The 18,064-nt window shown below is 52.4% G+C and overlaps 6 protein-coding genes across 6 annotated transcripts; 2 read left to right on the top strand and 4 right to left on the bottom strand.

Annotated features, from left to right (window-relative positions):
• Positions 1-4,544: 4,544 nt before the first annotated feature.
• On the bottom strand, positions 4,545-7,249 carry BDV59DRAFT_181990 (ATP-dependent RNA helicase DBP10). Its single transcript, XM_073690320.1, has one exon. It carries the CDS (start codon positions 7,130-7,132, stop codon positions 4,619-4,621), a length of 2,514 nt encoding a protein of 837 aa, XP_073546303.1. The 5' UTR covers positions 7,133-7,249; the 3' UTR covers positions 4,545-4,618.
• A 511-nt stretch (positions 7,250-7,760) lies between these two features.
• BDV59DRAFT_181989 (putative replication factor-a protein) lies at positions 7,761-8,896 on the top strand. Its single transcript, XM_073690319.1, has 3 exons — positions 7,761-7,839; positions 7,897-7,982; positions 8,036-8,896. Exons 1-3 carry the CDS (start codon positions 7,836-7,838, stop codon positions 8,774-8,776), a joined length of 831 nt encoding a protein of 276 aa, XP_073546302.1. The 5' UTR covers positions 7,761-7,835; the 3' UTR covers positions 8,777-8,896.
• A 39-nt stretch (positions 8,897-8,935) lies between these two features.
• On the bottom strand, positions 8,936-11,425 carry BDV59DRAFT_181988 (MATE family efflux transporter). Its single transcript, XM_073690318.1, has 3 exons — positions 10,392-11,425; positions 9,985-10,343; positions 8,936-9,931 (listed from the first exon to the last, which is right to left on the bottom strand). The coding sequence occupies exons 1-3, from the start codon at positions 11,095-11,097 to the stop codon at positions 9,125-9,127; spliced, it is 1,872 nt and encodes a 623-aa protein (XP_073546301.1). The 5' UTR covers positions 11,098-11,425; the 3' UTR covers positions 8,936-9,124.
• A 93-nt stretch (positions 11,426-11,518) lies between these two features.
• On the top strand, positions 11,519-12,298 carry BDV59DRAFT_181986 (DUF202 domain-containing protein). Its single transcript, XM_073690317.1, has 2 exons — positions 11,519-11,781; positions 11,835-12,298. The coding sequence occupies exons 1-2, from the start codon at positions 11,684-11,686 to the stop codon at positions 12,265-12,267; spliced, it is 531 nt and encodes a 176-aa protein (XP_073546300.1). The 5' UTR covers positions 11,519-11,683; the 3' UTR covers positions 12,268-12,298.
• A 122-nt stretch (positions 12,299-12,420) lies between these two features.
• Positions 12,421-13,354, bottom strand: idi1 (isopentenyl-diphosphate delta-isomerase IDI1; the record flags this gene model as incomplete). Its single annotated transcript, XM_073692361.1, has 3 exons — positions 12,421-12,656; positions 12,728-13,066; positions 13,138-13,354. The coding sequence occupies 3 exons, from the start codon at positions 13,352-13,354 to the stop codon at positions 12,421-12,423; spliced, it is 792 nt and encodes a 263-aa protein (XP_073546299.1).
• A 2,044-nt stretch (positions 13,355-15,398) lies between these two features.
• Positions 15,399-17,084, bottom strand: BDV59DRAFT_65655 (putative C2H2 finger domain protein (Ezf)). The gene is made up of 3 exons (XM_073696847.1): positions 15,878-17,084; positions 15,750-15,823; positions 15,399-15,681 (listed from the first exon to the last, which is right to left on the bottom strand). The coding sequence occupies exons 1-3, from the start codon at positions 16,808-16,810 to the stop codon at positions 15,603-15,605; spliced, it is 1,086 nt and encodes a 361-aa protein (XP_073546298.1). The 5' UTR covers positions 16,811-17,084; the 3' UTR covers positions 15,399-15,602.
• Between the last annotated feature and the right edge of the window lie 980 nt (positions 17,085-18,064).

Here is an 18,064-nt window from a genome sequence, read left to right as displayed (position 1 = left end):
AACCTGTTCTGGGACCCACGGCAGCAGACAGTCTTTGGGATCGACGGATCCTTCGATACATTCCGTGTACTACTATGTCATGTGTTCTTATGCACCATATGGCACCCTGATTAGTGACTGCCGATTTCAATCATGTCGGCACTTAGCGGCAGGTGCATGTGTGTGTTTTCTCTTTCATCAATGGAACCGGGATTGAGTCAGTTGAATCCTTAACGATAAGCAACCGGGTGTCGTGGACTCTCGGTTCGTGTGATGCTATCCTTAGCCTAAGATCTATTGAAATGACCGTTGGAAATGATCGCCGTCCACTCTGACAACGCCCCTATCAGCGCTGAGAGGGCGGTGCCACACTGCGTAGACCATGCAGCAAGGTGGTCTGGGCATAACACTGGTGACAATGCCCGAATGCCGTCTTGCGTCACGGGAGGATCAGCCAGTTAAACGTCCTCAGACTGCTTCGCGTTTATTGTCCGGAGTGAGGGGGAGGGCCCATGGAGGGTTGCTACTACTATGGATCAAGATGTGGCTGCAGCAAGTGCGTCGTCTTCGGTGGAACAGACATCAGTCTAACTTGGTCACCTGAACTCCGGACAATTTGCAAAAGGGGATCAATGATGACAATCATGAAATGGCCGGTCTGATAAGAGCTAGAAGGTCCACCGGGTCGATTGAGGATTGAGCACAGAGCCACAGAGCGTGGCCAAGTGGAGGGGCCAATTAACGGTAGATTGACAACAGCCTTTTAGTAGCAGGTGGGCCATGCATTAATGTACTTATTTTCTCTTCTTTTCCCTTTTTTGGGGTGTGCGGATTTCCACTTAAAATGACCTTTGGCAATCGGTTTGTACCGAATCATGATCCTCACACCAACAGGGGTGGAGGGGAGGGTCCAGCTCCAGGGTGAGGAAATCACTTCGGGAAATTCCCATAAGCTCCTTTGACCCGTGACCAAAACGATGCTGTCGAAACCCCTCATGGAGCCCCTTTTCCCAGTCACCATTCCAAAGCGGAAAGATGAGATGGATCGACGTGGACTCGCGTCGGAAGAAGAAAGGAAAAATGAAACCAGGAAAATAGAACAAGTTAAAATAACGGCACATAAGCTACACAGCAGAAGCATCAAGACATGACACTCCGTCTTGAAGTCGAACAACAACGGGAATGACGGAAATCCCCAATTATTGTGGAACATACCGCACGCGGGGACGACAGCAAGGGGCCCAGTGTGAATCCGGTATAGGAGGGAGGGGGGAGGAAAAGCCAGTCGAAAGAGTTTCAGCGGTTCATGCAGCCGGAGCGGAAGACGCCAGCACGATCTACTTGTTAGTGGCCGGGGGGGCCCAGACGAATGCCAATAGTTCGGGCCACCGGCCCCAAGGCTTTAGCCTCTGTAGGAAAAAGTAAAAGGAATAGACCGGTACTCTTGCGGAAGGTCTGCACGACGATTGAGAGCTCGTCAGGACCAATTCTCACGGTATGAGTATCGAATGATACATGATATGGAGCGTCACTCTTGAAAAGTCAATAAACATGGCTGCTGTGTTACCTCGATACCCACGGGACTGCAGATGTGACCTGACGTCGGGTATCGAGTAACGAAAGGCAGAGAACCGACTGATATATCCACAACGAGCGTGACCAGGACGGATACCTCCCCTGAGGAGACGTTTATACGCCGAAAAGAAGAAGACGAAGAATGAAGCAGAAGAGGAATGCGGAGGGGACTCCTGATGGGCCGTAAACGGGCTAGCGGCCCCGTGAGCACGAACTATCCGCATCGGGAAAGGATCACAGGAACTATACATTATTTGTCACCCTCGAGGCTCAAACGAACGACTGTCATCATTTCATAGTTCTCCCACTAGTTGTCGCTCTATCGCCTTTTCGATAAAGGGACCTTCTCGCCGGACCGTTTTGCTTCTTTCGCCCCTATTTCTCCTCTTGCCCCTCTCTCCATGTGGCCAACACCCGATCGTCGTGGATCAATTTCCACACGGACATCCCATGGCGAAATTCGCCGTCTCCCAAGTACGGAGTACCCTCCTTCAGATCTCTTCTATCGTCACACGTCCGTCAAGACAGTGCGTGTCTTGGCCATCCACAAGTTAATACTCCGAGAAAGGTCCGAGTTAAGCATCGAGACTCCTTAGCATGTGGTCGTATTCGTACGGACGTGGTTACATAAGTCAACTATTAGTGCTCCATACGTATAGTTTCCACGCCTTACGCGTATGTTTGGTATACTCCTGAAAAGGGCTTATTTAGCTGATTCCAGATTGAGTGACAAGCGTGATGCGCGGTGTCATGGTTATGGTACTGGAACTGAATGGCGAAAGCTCCTTTTGGAGTTCAAACTGACCTGGCCTTTCCAGAGCTATCAGACAAGTCAAATGACAGTCTCGAAAGTGTCATCCGACAATCGGCTCCATTATTCGAACCAGACGGCTTGGATATTTGACTGCTCAAAGTGTCATCTCCCTGTCAAGCGGCACCTACTACGAAGCAGCTGGAATTGGCCGGACCGCAAAACCGTCATATTATTCACGGAGAAAACACGACCAACAGGCACCACCCGCGGATGTTCACGATTATTGGCTCTGCATAACCTCTCGGAGCGCGTAATCTTTGCTACTGACCTCATAGTTAATGACCTGCGTTTACTTAATCCAGAGTGGGAGTCCGCCCTGTAGATTCTTTGTTGAGGGTAGCCGGGATGTTTCCACAATCACTGTCTCCCAGTGTAACCGTCTACTTTCTTTATGTGTCTGCCACGCTGCTCGTGTTGACCCCCATTGACGCGAGAAACGGTTCAATTGCAGACCGCCGACTCGGACCTGAGTGATTGTTGGTCATTCCTTGCTTACGCGACGGTGGCGCTGTCAGCGAGAGGTTCTGAGATATCTCAGTTGAAAACGAAATATACAGCGGCCCATCTTCGGAGGGCTTGACGAACAACCGCCCTGACTGCAATAGTGCAGCAGATTGGGTCGTTATCCCTTTTGCATGACCCGTCACCTGTGTCGAGGATGATTCCATCCACTCTGCTCCATGTTCACATCAGGAGCAGATTGTTGTCTGGGAGAGTGTCGGTGAAGATGTGACAAGTACATTGATGCAATATAACATGGTATCAGCGAGGGACGAGTTAATCCATTCACCACGCTCTTCTCATTTCTTGAAACAGGATTCTTCATCGAGGGTAAATAGAATAATATTGATAACGATCTCGGGTCGGACCGTAAAAGTGCCCATGTTTCCGGTCCAAACCCCTTGGATGGAAGGGATATTCAATTATTGAGAATCAGGAGAAATCAATACAGTATTGCTGCACGGGGTATTTTCGTCGTAGGGGGTTCCTACGTGGCCAATTTCGTAAAGAAAAAATCCATTTATAGGGTGAATTCTTGCTGTCTCCAAATGGCCCCATCTGCGTAGAATCAATAGTATGGGTTCATCACGGCCTTCTGATATCGGAGATTCGATCTTGCTTTCTGCCGCTACAACCGGTCCGAAAAGTCCAAAGATCAAGACTCAAGCATCAATTCTCTAACAAGCCTCAATCCAAATAACAGACGCATGTCAATGGGGCTTGGGCGCATATACGAAGGCAAAAGCCAGCGCGGAACGAAAAGAACGCGCAAGAATCCATGTCGTCGATCCCCACACACTGCATCTTAGCCCTAACAAATGACGTGTAGTTCTTTGGCCCCATGATATGTCAGATTACACAACAGTTGCCAACGTACATACTCAACGGTGGGTACTCTACAACTCTAGTGCCGTGGTTTAGCAATATCTGGATTTACAAGGCAGTTTGGCCCAGATCCTAGCCCTAGCCAGAGATCCTGCACCGACCAGATCCGAGAGAAACACTGCGTTGAGACTGACGTATGCTAGATCCAAGATTTCTACTACATGAAGTGCGAATAATCTCCTTGCCTGGCAGAATCCCTATGAATACACTTTACCGTCTTTCTTTGTGTACGGTGAGGCAATAAGAGATTTGATATCCGATTCTACTTCCCGTAAAGGTACGTGGACGGAAGTGTACCTAATGTCCTCTCTCGACTATTCCCTCCGAGACGCTTTCTCTCCGTAACATCACCAGATCGACCTCGGAGTTGCGGAGAAAACCATTCTTGCATTCCCTTCATTTACAGCATTGACGACATTTCGGTCAAATCCAACCTGCATTGACATGCGCCGCGCGCTCCCTGGGCCCTCTGGGTGGCCGGGATGGGGAATGTGATGGGATGTGACATGTCTTTTATTGATTCCGATGTGGCTCATCGGAGCCAATTACCGGGACGATTGTGGATCGTTGTCCCTGTGGCGGAGGACTGTCGTATTGCATCCTTGCTGACATCCGCCCTGCTTGCATGTAGCGTGATTGGGTTGACTCCGGGCCTGGATTGCTTCTTTGAGGGCATTCATGGCGGCTTTCGGCTTTGTCTACCAAGAGTGGGATTGGGATGGAAACTCTATGATATTCGCTTGCCAGGTCTATTTCGTACAGGTATTGTATGCCATTAGATAGATGCTCCCTATGATATACAACTGAAGAAACATATCAATGGTATCGCTATATACACTGAACCTTCACCACGCTGCTGAGGGTCTATTTCTTCTTCGATGGACGAGCGTTCTTCTCTCTTCTCTTCTGCTTGAGTTTCCGAGCCAAACGGATGTCATCCGTATTCTTGATCTCGCTCTTACCACCAGCGGCCGCACCTCCAGCCCGAGAAAACTGCCGGTCCTTGGCCGCGTCGTTCTTCTTCTTTTTCCTGTAGAAATCGTCCCGCAAAGGATCCGCCCTCTTGGGGGCCTGTTCTTTTTGGTGCCTGAACCGTCTTCCTCCCATAGATGAGTTAAGACTCGCTGACAAACTAGTGTCCTCGGCCTCACCCACGCGAGGCAGCCGTCCCAGTCGCTTCGACTTCTTCCACGCATCAAACTTCCCGCTGCGGAAACTGGCGGCGATTTTGGCACCGCTCTCGCCTCGTACAAGATGCTCGCCCTTCGAACCGTCCTCGTCGTTCTGCCGAGACACATATTTCTTGTGCCGCTTATCCCACCGCTTCATCGTGCGCGGTTCCGCGAACCCACGGCCTCCCTCATCCACCTGAAGATCCATAGTGACGCTGCGGGAAGCTTGGGTGAAATTGGCGTTGGTGCCGGTATGCACACCGTAGGCACGGTCCTCCGCCAGGTTGGTGTTGCTCGGGGTGTATGACATGAAATACTCGGGGTTTTGGAAAGCGGCGGCAGAGTCTTTCTTCGCTTTGCCATTCTTAGATTGGTTGTAGGATGAGAAGGTGACCTCCAGATCCGACTCGGACGCCATCGACATATTGTCGGCCACACCGTCGGGAGCGTCGTCGGCGTCGGACCCAGCATCCGCATGCCCGTCCCCTTCAGCTGCTTCGTTGGCTCCGGATGCTTCTTCGAGGAACTCCGACTGCTCGTCGGTCTGGGCGCGTTTCTTCTTAGAGTCGAGCGTGCTCCGCACTCGTTTGATGGTGTGAAGCGCTTCTTCATTCTCTGGCTTGTCGCTGCGACGGTTGTTCACCTCGAAGATCGTCTCCTGGGGTCGATATCCACCGATGAGGGCCAGCATCTTCTCCCGCTCGACCTCCATCTCACTCGCAGCATCCGCAAAGAGCGGGTGGACAGTGGTCCAGTGCTCCGAGCCTACAACCTGTTTCGATCGCTTGGCACTTTCCAGGGAGGCGGCGTTACGCGTACGCATGTACAGCTTTTCACCCTTCGTAGCAACAGTGCGTTGGGAGAAGATGTCTCGGTTATCATCGAGCACACGGGTCACCCACTCGCAGTTTTGCGCCAAGCTGTCTCTCGGGAAGCTGCCGACGACCACGTCCTCGGCGAAGTCGACCTGATCACCATACTCGCGACCAAGTACGAGCCGTCTTCCGAGGAAAAGCTGCAGATCGAGCATATAAGGCGCGTCCGCGTCCCGGACAAGACTGTAACTCCATCCCTTCCGGCCGGCTCGGGCAGTTCGACCCACGCGATGGACGAAGATCTTGGGCTGCGACGGGAAGTCGTAGTTGATGACGTTGGCAAGAATAGGGATATCGATACCTCTTGCCGCAACGTCGGTGACAACGAGGATATTGCTAATGCCCGTCCGGAAATTATTGACCTGGATCTTTCGGGCGGTCTGATCCAGCGAACCGTAGGCATAAGAAACGGCAAATCCGGCTTCGCGGAGCAGGGAATAGAGATAGTCGACGTGGTGCTTTGTCGCAGCGAAGACGATGGTGGAATGCTGCGTTGGGGATTCCTTCATGTTGACTGCTTTGTCCATTTCCGATCGCTTACGCTTCTTGGAGTTTTTTGAGTCCTTGGAGTTGGCCTTCTCTTCCTGTAGCCGCTGGGCCACCTCCGTCGGGCCCGTGGGCATCTTAATAACCTCGTGAAGGATGTATAGTAGCGCGCCTTCTTTGTCCGCGGACTTTACTGAAAAGAAAGCGTTCTGTAGATCCGGGGAGATCTTGCTCTCCGTGTCCAGACGGATTAGAGTAGGCTCCTGCAAGCCGGCACGTGCAAACTCGACCAGAGACTTGGGCAGAGTGGCCGAGAAGAGGAGCGTCTGGCGGGTGGTCGGTAGACCGTGTAAAATCTCAGTCAGCTGGGCCGCAAAACCCATTTCGAACAGTCGATCGGCTTCATCGAAGACAACGTAGCGAATACTGGACAGATCCAGGTTCATCTCCACCTTCAAATGCAGAAAACGTCCAGGTGTCGCGATCACAATATCCGGATTGCCAGCCATCATCCCGAACTGTTCCTCCAAGCTGTCACCACCGACCAGAAGGACCGATTTCAGGTCAGTTCCTTTCCCCAGCTCTTTGACGACCTTGAGCGTCTGCAAGGCCAGCTCCCTCGACGGTGACAAAATAAGTCCCCTGGCGCCGAAATTGCTGCTGTGCCGTTTCAATTTCTCGATCATGGGAATTACGAAGGCGGCCGTTTTCCCAGAACCCGTCCGAGCCATGCCCACCACATCACGGTCGTCCATAATCACGGGGATTGTCTTGCGCTGAATCGGGGTAGGGACGGAGAAACCTTTCCGAGTGATGGCCTTCAACAAGGCTGCGTTTAGTCCCATGGCCTGGAAGCCACCTCCCTTCTTGACGGTGCGTCCTTTGAGGTTCGCAGCCTTCCGATTGGCAGACGTCTGTTGTTCGGCGATGAAAGCCTCATCGTCTTCCTCCTCGTCATCGTCAACATTCCCACCGAGGAAGTCGAGGTCTTGCGCGGCCGCCTTCCGCTGCGGCTTGGACTTGGTAACGGGCACTTCGTCATCGGAGCCGCTGTCGTTTTGGAAAAGCGCATTCGTAATATCGAACTCATTCTCCGACATCGCCGGGGAAGCCGCGCGATGAGGCATGATGGCGGGCGTAGCGACTTTCGAGGACGTGGACTGTATGATAGAAGCCCGATAAAGGGAGAGGCAAAAACCTGGCGTTTAACGAATGGTTTTGCGTTGAGAGATGATTACGAAAACCATTAATACAATCGGACCAAAATTGCAACAAATCCCGTAGAAGAGCGAAGAGAGTCGATTCTCTCCTCCACCAGTCCGTCGCCAAATCTCGACATCTTTTTTGTCGGGCGGAGAGAAAAAGTCAAGGCGGTGAGGGATCAAAGTTGATCCGAGCTGCAATGCAAACTGCGCAAACATACAACTCCCCGCGACGCGTCCAACACGTCCCGAAATGGTAAAATGAGTGCGTTCCCAACTGCAGTTCAAGACTTCTCAATTCTCTCGGTGCAATCGCTTGATCACCCGTTTCGGCAGCACACACAATATGGGTTAGGTTCCCTTAAATTGCTCTCCAATATGTTTACCCTCGACTAATGCCTCTGCAGACAGTGGTTATGGCTATGGAGGTTCGACTGGCGGCGGTGGCGGCGGCTTTATGGCGGGAGAGACGAGCAGCCCGGCCGGTGGAAAGGTACCTACATTTGTCTGTGCATCATTCTACGGGATTTATCTGACCAAATCTAGGGCTCATACAACAATGCTACTCTCCGACCCATTACAGTCAAGCAGGCCCTCGACGCGACGCAACCATACCCCGAGGCGAGCCACCAGATCGACGGCGCGGACGTATCGAGTGTCTGTCTCGTCGGACAAGTCCGCAACATCAGCTCGCAAAGCACCAACGTGACGTACAAGATCGACGATGGCACAGGCGAAATCGAAGTCAAGCAGTGGCTCGACTCCACGACGGCGGATACGATGGAGACGGACGAGGGTAAAGGCCCCGGTGTTCCAGGCAAAGACCAAGTTGAGTTAAACGGGTACGCGAAAATCTTTGGGAAGCTTCGTATCTTTGGCTCCAAGTTGTTTGTTGTGGCTCATTCAGTGCGGCCTTTGACGAATATCAACGAGCTACATTGCCATCTGCTGGAGGCCGTCGCCGTTCATCTTTTCTTCACTCGTGGACCTGCGGGCGGCGCTGGTGCAGCTGCGGGCGGTGCGGCCGGCGGCACCGATTCGGCCATGGGTGGAATGGATGACTATAGTGGTAACAAGTCGCTTCCGGCGATGAGTGCGGTGGCGCGCAGAGTGTACAACCTTCTCAAGACGGAGCCTCAGAGCAACGAGGGTCTGCATGCCCAGTTGATTGCCGCCAAGCTCAGCCTTCCCATGCCGGATGTGGCGCGTGCGGGTGACGAATTGCTTACTGCTGGTGTTATCTTCTCGACGGTGGATGAACAGACATGGGCTATTCTGGATTATTAGACATTCATCTGTCTCGACTTGTGGGTTTAAGTCTGGATCTTGAACTACGGCAGATTATGGGATCAAATGAACAAATATTAATATCATAAATTTGGCGGTATAAGCTACGCATAGCACACCAAAAGTTTATGCTTTAAGGCGAAATTTCTTGCTAAAGACCCTTGGGATAGTCTTGAGTTCTATGTCTAGCTACATGTTTAAATGTCATGACTCAGTAACTCGTAGAAAGAATCGTCAAACCAAGTACATTGACGGTTTTCCCAAACTTTTGTCGGTATCTTCAAAAACGAGACGCAAATGTTAGTACATAATCATCAGCAAAATATGCATATATACGCTTCTAAGTTCCTAGTTCATAGCGTTCCTCTGGATCGCATCTTCTACCGAACGATCCCAATTCGTGCGACTGAGGAAGAACGCTTCTATCAGAGACACAAGTAATAGTGCAAGTGCAACACCAGACCAGAGGCCGAAGAGGCCCCATCCTAATCCGAAAGTGGTACCGAAACTGATTGGCATAGCTACCACATAGTAGCAGAACAGCTGCACATAGCCGCCTATTTCTTGTCGGCCGATGCCCCGAAGGATGCCATTGCAATTGGTGGCAAGGGCATCAAAAAGTTGGAAAGCTGCGCACAGGGGTAGGGTCTGGGCGACCATTTCGATGACCTCGTCATCGGACGTGAAGAGCCGTGGAATATACATTCGCAGGGAAGAAAGCAGGAGCATGTTGAGCAGTCCGACGATCACTGCACCTACCATGGTCACCTTTGCGGAAGTTTTAGCGGCCCCAACCAGCGTTGCTCCAATCAGGTTTGCTACCCGCGTACTGCCAGAGATGGACAGTGGGAATGGAATTTGGAAAGTGATACTGGCGATGGTTGATAGAATCGACTGAGCTGCGAGCGGTGTCGTACCCAGATATGACGAGGCCAGGGTCAAAACTTCAAACGCGAGGCATTCGGCTTCGACCATGACTAACCCAGGAAGCGCGAGTCGAATCATGGGGCCCCAGTTGTTCAGAGCACGAGTAGTAAAGCCATTCCAGCAGTCCGATCCCGCAACGAAGTACACATACAGGAATAAGAACAGAGGCATAAGGTTGTCGGTGATGACAACCGCAATCGGGGCACCCACGAAGCCCCATTGGAATTTCTACAATATCCACCGTTAGTCGCTTCGTTAAAAGTTGAAAAAGTCACACCTACCCAAACGAACAGCCAGTTCATAAATGCATTGAGAGGCGCGCAGATCAGTAGGACATAGAGACAGGCAGAGAACAGGCCCTGAGCCTGGACATATCGCTTTCCGCTCTCAAAGCATGCATATCCTGGGGCGCCTAGAAGCACCACCTTCAAGTATAGGCCAGCCAACATCGCAACCTCCTTTTCAGGGACAATTTTGACGAGGATCCGATCGGCGAAGAACCAGAGAAAGGCGATGGGGATGGTAATGGCCCACAGGAAATAGACCATCTTCTGCATCTGCAAGCCAACTAGTTTCTTCCTTCCAGAGCCATAGGCTTGCGCGCAAAGTGTGTCCAGACTAGTTGCCAATCCTTGGTAGACTGTACGGGAGTCAGATGGTGGACAAGAACCCATGTGGTGTCACATACCAGCGTAGCCTGTGATGCTTGCACTCATACTGGCCAGACTGACGCCTCCCAGTTCCTTCTTTCCTAGATGACCCACGGTGAAGATACTCGCCACGGTCAAAGAATACTGCAACAAAAACGTGATCACCAGCGGCGCGGCATTCTTCCCGATAACTTGGGCTTCCCGTTTCCACGTGGTGTGGATCAGTCCGGCCAGAACGGCCTCTTCCCACTTTCGGTCGATTTCCTCGGCGTCAGGGATCTCGCTTTCAGACGCTCTTCTCGGATGGCGCAGGAGGGAGGTGGTTTCCATTGCGGAGCCTTCCTCCGGCCGACGCCACCTCTTGGGGGCTCCAGTCGATTCCATGACGTGGTTGTCGCTCAGCAAATGTCTCTCTTCTTCAATGGCTTGATCGCGCTCCCTCTGTGTCAGCCCCTCATGATCCAAGTGATGCGGGACAACAGTCGCATGCGAAACCGTGGTGAAGAAACTGGGCCGCTGGTACGAGCCCGCTAGAGAATGGGGGTTTGTTCCAGGCCGGCTATTGATTGCGCGCACGGTGGACGTCTCGGAGGCTTCATCATCAGCGGTGAGGATCGAGCCTTCATCGTCGGCATAATTCTCAATATCTCGGGCAATTGCTGCCTCTGCAAGGGGAGAACTCGATCGGAAGTGGCCGTGTAAGCCCTGGTCCTCGAGAGTGCGACCATTTTGATTCCGAGCCATGGTGAGGGAGGATCGAAGAGACTCTGGGTTTGGAGCGTTCCGGACGAGTGTGTCTGTCTTATACGGCAACCCACCGCATGGTGGATTGGAAAAGAGCAGAGGATTGATCTCTGAGTCACTCCGACAGGAGGATACGCGGAGGCACAAGCTTTGAGAGAAAGCGGGGAGAGAAGTACGTACTAGCAACTTAGCATACGCGGGAGGGGCAAATTTTGCTCACTTGATCCACCAAAGCTGCGCCGAAGAGGAGTGACACAGACCCTAAGGATCGGAATAACCGGGCATTGATGATCGCCTTACAGATGCTCTGCAGACGCTCTCTGCGTCGATTCCTCCCACTTGACAAAGTTCTCGTTGAAGAGTATACGAGGAGACTAGTCCCAAAGGGGGAGGCGGATGGAGAATATGACTAAGCACATGACATCATTCCCGAACTGGCCTAGAGGCATCACGTGGTACTGTCACCGGATTGGGCAAGTTCGACCTTCACAACACGAACCTCGACCACACAATCACTCGGAACACTCCGATCCATCTCCATGGACACCGGTGTGGTCGTTGAGCGGATGCTACATCGTATCCCACCATGACTGAGTGTATCTCCCGCCAGGGCGCCGCTTCTATGCGGCCGTCTTACAACCCGCTGATCAACGTGTCGCACTCCAATCCAGTGCTGGTCGATGAGTGTGTCAACCATGCCCGAACCCCCTCTCTCCTGGACTAACCCTCCCTTATAGCCATCTAGAAGACAAGCACCACATCTTCCTTAGTCGCCCCTATTTCGGCGCCTTGTTGTTTGAAAACAGCACCTCCGATGCTCGCGACCACTGCGCCAACGAACGCACCTTTCTCTCCTGGCTCCGTCTTTCCATGTACCTGGGCATCGTCTCCATCGCCATCATCCTCTCCTTTCACTTCCAGAGCAAACCGACTGGGCTGGAGCGGCGCATGGCTCTCCCGCTCGGCATCATCTTCTGGGTGTTGAGTCTCGCCTGTCTAATGAACGGGTTTGCAAACTACGTCCGCACCGTGCGGAAATACAGTCACAAGGCGGCGCTAGTGCAGAGTGGGTGGAAGACCCAGATGACCTTCACCGTTGTCGGGACAGTCATCCTGGGAAGCTGTATCCTGTTTCTGGCCACCGATGCCAAAGCCGCCTCCACCAACTAGATTCCGGTCACGATCTCATCCACGAATTCATGCCCAAGAAATGTCATATATGCATTCATCTGCGGTTGAACACTGGCTAGTTAATACCATGGTATCATCGGTAAACATGCAAATTCCACGCGTCGTCCCTCCGTAGTACTTTCCCCAAACATCCTACATCCGGCGAATCTGCTGCTCGCCCTTGTACTTATCCAGGGCGGAGGTACCCAGATGGCTCCACCACTCAAACAGCATCGAATTGCAGATCAGCTTGAACCACGGCGTGAACTTCAATCCCGGCTGCTCGAACATCTGCTTCAGTTCCTCAGGCGACACGTATCGCGTATCGCGAACTTCGTTGGGGTTCACGGCAAGGTCGACATCCGCCTGGATGAAGAGAATGTAGTCGACTGCAGAGGGTCAGCATACCGTCCCAACAAAAAAAGATGCAATAAGTAATGTCCCTAAGGGATGAACGTACTCTCGTGCTCGCCCCATTTACCATCGCTGGGCGCCTTGTAGTGGATTCTCGTGAAGAACTCGAACTTTTCGAGCGGTACCTGCTCCGGCTTGATGCCCAACTCCTGCTCCAATTTCCGCTGCGCAGCCCGCTTGACACCCAACACCGCAGCGTCCAGCTCGGCGCCCGTCTCGCCGGGGATACCCAGCGGGTGCGAGCAGCAGGTGTTCGTCCACATGTCGGGGAAGGTAATTTTTTCGGTGGCGCGCTGTTGCAGGAGCAGGCGCTTATTCGAGTCAAAGAGGAAGACGGAGAAGGCACGGTGGAGAAGACCGCGGTCAATGTTGGTCATCAGATGGCCTTTCACCGTCAGTATGTCTATGAACCGAGAGGTCCTCGCAGCTGGGCTAAGGGGCTAAGGGTCACGGTACAGGTCTTCTTGCTAGCGCTGCCAATGGGCTTGTCATCATCATCCAGCACGATACACACTTCCTCCATTAGACGCACTTGCTCTTCGTCGTATCCGGCAAGATCGCTGGAGTCCTGCACGGATGCGCCATTAGCGGCGGGAAGCACTTCGCGGGCCAGCGATGTGTCGACGTCGGGGAACAGGGACGAGACATTGTCGGCGGTGATGCGAGGGGGCATGGTGACGGTGGTAGTAGCCATGGTGAAGTAGCGAGAAAGAGTCGACCTCGTCTGGGGAAGGATTGGAGGGAGTGGGGTGGCGTCTGAGGGGAAATCGGATGTCTTATTTATCTGCGAAATTGTCTTTCTTTTCCGGGCGGTGAAGTCCAGCAGAACCCTTGGTTCCCCGACTTTCGGTGTGTCGACCATCTACCTATTATTTCCCAGGTATAGGTATGTTTCATGGACTGGCATGCTCTTCTCTTGCAGGCGTCTCAGCCATCGGACCTCGAAGGACAATCCACTGGCGATTCATGCGACTCGAAAGGACATGCAGAATGGACCATCACAGCCTATCAGGCACTCCCCAGTGTTACCATGCATAACCTGGCAAGGACAATTGCGTGGATCGGAGAGTTCGATTGGTATCAAAGGGGCTGATGGATTGTTTGTCTCACGCCTCCTTGCGTCATGAAGAGGGTCCGATTGTTCGGCCAAGTCGGTGCGAATTCAGCATTATGCTGAGTTGAGTCATACAGTCCAGACCGACCTTGGATATTCTCGCTACCCAGAGGGTGTGATACAGAAGTAGCGGTATCCTCGAGACATGCGTTCAGTGCAGTACATGACTGCGAATATTCGGAGAAGGCCTTTGTATATCCGCTGTCAGCCCACCAATTTTTGGGCTTGATGCAGTACAGATTATCCTGCCATCTTGAAGTGATCGTTTGGTCCATGGAGTCGCCATCTTCGTCATCAGTATGGTGCCAAAAATATGGGTAGTGTGATTCTACGGCGTACGCAGTATCTAATCTGCAACAACCTTTACCCCGTACAAAAGGCGTTAGTGGCCTTTCGGACACAGAGCTATCCATATGCCCACGCAGGTCATAATGAGGGGAATATCTGAGGATAATGAAGCGAGATTAATGACAACCAAGCACCAATCAAAAAATCGCCAGGCGGAAAATCACTAAATCTCCTGAGAGAACGAAGCCGATTAGCCACGAAACGTGTTGAACCTCTTAAGGCCTGGGTCCACTTAGCCGGAGGATTGAAGCTCAGTCGGCCTAGTGGCTAGTGGCAGAGTCCGTCTGTCGCGAACTCCTGACCCTCGCGTGAAGCGACAGGATGTAATTTCCCTGAGCGTCACTACTGGTGCCATGGGGATAGGCTCGGCCGAACAATCCTTCCCGAAGCTTTCATGCTAAGGTACGGATATAAACTGTGTACACCGTGCGTCGTACATATAACTACCCCCGGTCTGCTCGTCATCTCACAGCCTTGCGATGATCATGTCCAACTTGACCACAATCCTCTTAAAAAAAAAAATCACAGCGCGCAATTCCGCCCCCACAACCAGGCTGCCTCCTATTTATCAGCAGCGATTCGTGACGAGGCCATCCCCTGCGCGGACCGGAACGGGAATGGGCCGCCCCCGCTAAACAATACACTGTACTCCGTACTAATACGGATACTGCGCATCATCATTAGACGGGGAGGAAACGCAACTGACCCTGATCCACAGGTCTAAATGATCTGATCTTCGTTCGCGTGTCATCTGACTGGCCACCCGTTCGATAGCCCGCAACTCCAGGTTTAGTCCAGGTTGAAATACATTTGCAACCACGAGTTGATGCGTGCGGAAGAGCCGGTGTGCTTCCTAGTGTCGGTGGGTCATGTATCTTCACCCATAAGAGATCAGAACGACTCTTAGCTACAGCCTCGGTACCGGAATCCGGCGAGTCAGTTTGAAATTTGTCCGTTCTGTTTTCAGCATAGGTCAGCTGGACTCTCTGACAGCGGCGTTGCCTACTGTCAAGATGTACGCCGTATTTGGAAGCCAGTTCATTTAAGCACATATAGTCATAATGAAGCCACGAACGCCAACCCGTGAAACATAGATGTAATATGACGATGCCCCAAACTCATAATAGAAAGCCACCAGGGGTGCAGCATGGGCCTGCCATGCCAAGATGCTTGGTCTATATCTGACAAATGTCATGTCGATCTACCAACGTGCCATGTGGTCCTGATTTGAACACCACCGCCCTAAAAAAATCAAGGGAAATGGAACCCCAACCATGTGCATCGGCTGGAGGTGCAAAGCAACGGTTTACTCCCCCAAATGAGATTCGGAATAAGCGGTGGTCATGTTAAACGCCTCCAATGCCAAAATATTCGAGTAGGAATCAAAAGCGAGGGTCTATTTTTTGGCCTAAACGGCAAAAATGACCCTCTTAGCACGTAGCTAGGTCCCCCTGAGGGACTATCGAGGTCTTCGGGCTTCCGCCCGGTCACGGCTTGAGTTACTCCTTGCCATGTTCGCACAGCCATCTGCAGTATGTCTAGATTATATGTGGAATCAGCATGCGCTCAGCTAGTGAAATGGCCGGAACTTGGATAATCTGCTAACCTGGACAGTATATCCTGTCGAGTAAACCGCTGGCCGCATTCGTCACAAACGAACCTCCGAATTCCATAATGGATCTACTAAGCCAGTCAGCCATTGCCACGTCCTTGGATAAAAGGTCATGAACTGACAGTCTCAACATGTCTCCGAAGATCACCGTTCCTGCCGAAGGTCTTCTCGCAATAGTTGCACGGGTGCGACTTCTTGCGGCTAGGGTCGTGTCTTTTCATGTGCTCATGGCAGTTTGAGCGACGAGTAAAACTTCTACCGCAGATGGAACACTGGAGTCCGCTAGCAGTTCCGATCTTACGTCGTCTGTTGTTAGACGGCTTCTCATGTTCCTTGGTCCACTTTAGGATTACCTCATAGGGGTATTTGGGTTGCGGTTGTCGGAGACCGCAGTCCACATTGGGGTCCGACCCGGCCAATATTCCACTATTTGGATGAGGCTGTGGATCTTTCGACAAAGTCTTGCGACTTGTCTCCTGATCCATGTGCGGCGTCATCCTTGCTTCCGTAGTGCCGGATGAATGCATCAACGGCCGCATCCAGCTCTCTTCCTGCTCCTCCTTCACTCCGTATGGAGCGTCCGGGTACGTCGCCGTATCAGAACGAGGGGTGTTCATCCAAAGGGGAAGCGATTGCTGATAGTACATCGTCTCATTGCTGCCTCCGGCGTTGACTGAGCAGCCGTAGTCATATGGCATCAAGGCTGGTTGTGCATGGTACACGTCGAACGAAGGAGCAGACACGCCGTAATTTGTCGTTGGAGGAAAACCAACGTTAAGGTTGGGTTCGAGAAGGCGTTGGGACGGATACAGAGGTTCTCGCCAGTCTGGTGCCGGGGAAGGGTATGGCTGGGACATCAGAGGACTCGAGTGACCGGTCAAGACCCCAATACTGCAGTCAGATATCCCAAGGCCAATGGCCGACGATGGGCTCCCTATGTAGTGTGGAATGACGCGAGCCGGCGAGGAGTATGCCGTACAAGTCTCCGTCGTATGATCGGCAGACGCTGAACGAGCCGAGGGGGACGAAGGGAACGAGGTAGGGGTGTGATCCATAGTGACCGGAAAGGCCGAAGGTATAGATCGAAGACAAAAATAAGAAGAGGAGAAAATAAGAGAAGAATATCGTGTGATCCCGGCTGGTTGGTTCGTGTGCACGTAAGTCGTCCAAATCCCGTCCCAAAGAAGTAGAGTATAGTCTTGAAAAGGGCTGTGTCAAAGGCCGGGAAACGGAAGGGTTTATATGATATAGCTCATAAAACAAGGCTCAATAGAGAATCTGCCGCGAAAGCCAGTGGTGTACATGAACTGTGGCTGTAGAGCCCACAATATTAACGACTATCGGACAATTGGAGGAGAGCAGTCCGCCGCATCATCACGGTCAACAGTCACCAAACAGGAACCTTGACGCCAAATCAGCCAAGGCAGAATTATCGGGACAGAGATGCGTGAAGGAGGTGGACCGTAAGAACCGGCAAAGAACGTGAGGGAAGGGGGGTGGTGGTGCGGGATTCTAGTTGTGGAGAGCCGAACCAGGTTGACTGCAGCCCATGCTTGCAGCCCTTGGGTAGATAGGCGCGAAACAAGACGTTATGCACAAACCTGTTAGCGCCGACAGAATGTGATCGGGGCCAAATGATCAATCAGTCCATCAGCGAATAGGCATTGTTTGAGTGACGAAATGAAGACACCGTCCCTGTGGCTTGGGAAGGTGGATTTGCCCGAGCCCTGGGAAGTGCACCAGCAGGGGGTGTGCGAAGAAGGGGGGAAAAAAATAAGAAAAATAATGCCACACAGGTAACGGACTAGGGAACAGTGCAGGACCAGGCCCTTCACAGGCCATCGTAGGGGGACAAAAGGGAGGGGGGAAAGAGAAAGACGACCAGTCAAGAAACGGCTGGATGGGATGGCTTGAACTAGACGTGCAGAGCAACGGACAACAGCAGCAGCGTCACCCCGATCACCGCCGGCTAGATGAGCAACCGCGCGCGCAGTTTCCTCCTTCTTCGGAATGAAAACAGTTTAGTTTGGACCCGACAGTCTGGTACCTTGCTTGGCAAACGAGCAGTGCGTGTCGCCTGTCTGATTGGCAAAGCCCGGCGCATGATTTGGGCATGACTCGGAGGAGAGAGGAAAGGAGAGCGTCTACGGAGAGGGGTGATGTATGAAGAAGACCTGTAAGAGGGAGAGAGAATCCGGTAGAGGACATGGAGGAACGAAGCAGACAGGTGGGAAGTACAGCACAACGATGAACTCCTTTGCTTCGTACTGCTTCTCGCTCTATCCCTTCTGGAGTAGGAGGGGCTTTTG

Source organism: Aspergillus ambiguus (assembly GCF_047715705.1).
Source record: "Aspergillus ambiguus strain CBS 117.58 unplaced genomic scaffold BDV59scaffold_24, whole genome shotgun sequence".
Taxonomy (NCBI): domain Eukaryota; kingdom Fungi; phylum Ascomycota; class Eurotiomycetes; order Eurotiales; family Aspergillaceae; genus Aspergillus; species Aspergillus ambiguus.
The sequence above is the reverse complement of the archived record's forward strand: the minus strand, read 5'-3'. Positions and strand labels throughout refer to the sequence as shown.

Coding starts and splice junctions, on each gene's coding strand:
- BDV59DRAFT_181990 (XM_073690320.1), bottom strand. CDS start 7,132: ATGGGACTAAACGCAGCCTTGTTGAAGGCCATCACTCGGAAAGGTTTC.
- BDV59DRAFT_181989 (XM_073690319.1), top strand. Junction 7,983..8,035: donor GCAGCCCGGCCGGTGGAAAG/GTACCTACATTT, acceptor GACCAAATCTAG/GGCTCATACAACAATGCTAC.
- BDV59DRAFT_181988 (XM_073690318.1), bottom strand. CDS start 11,097: ATGGCTCGGAATCAAAATGGTCGCACTCTCGAGGACCAGGGCTTACAC. Junction 10,344..10,391: donor AAGCATCACAGGCTACGCTG/GTATGTGACACC, acceptor ACTCCCGTACAG/TCTACCAAGGATTGGCAACT. Junction 9,932..9,984: donor TGAACTGGCTGTTCGTTTGG/GTAGGTGTGACT, acceptor TGGATATTGTAG/AAATTCCAATGGGGCTTCGT.
- BDV59DRAFT_181986 (XM_073690317.1), top strand. CDS start 11,684: ATGACTGAGTGTATCTCCCGCCAGGGCGCCGCTTCTATGCGGCCGTCT. Junction 11,782..11,834: donor AATCCAGTGCTGGTCGATGA/GTGTGTCAACCA, acceptor CCTCCCTTATAG/CCATCTAGAAGACAAGCACC.
- BDV59DRAFT_65655 (XM_073696847.1), bottom strand. CDS start 16,810: ATGGATCACACCCCTACCTCGTTCCCTTCGTCCCCCTCGGCTCGTTCA. Junction 15,824..15,877: donor TTCGGAGACATGTTGAGACT/GTCAGTTCATGA, acceptor CTGGCTTAGTAG/ATCCATTATGGAATTCGGAG. Junction 15,682..15,749: donor CGACAGGATATACTGTCCAG/GTTAGCAGATTA, acceptor CATATAATCTAG/ACATACTGCAGATGGCTGTG.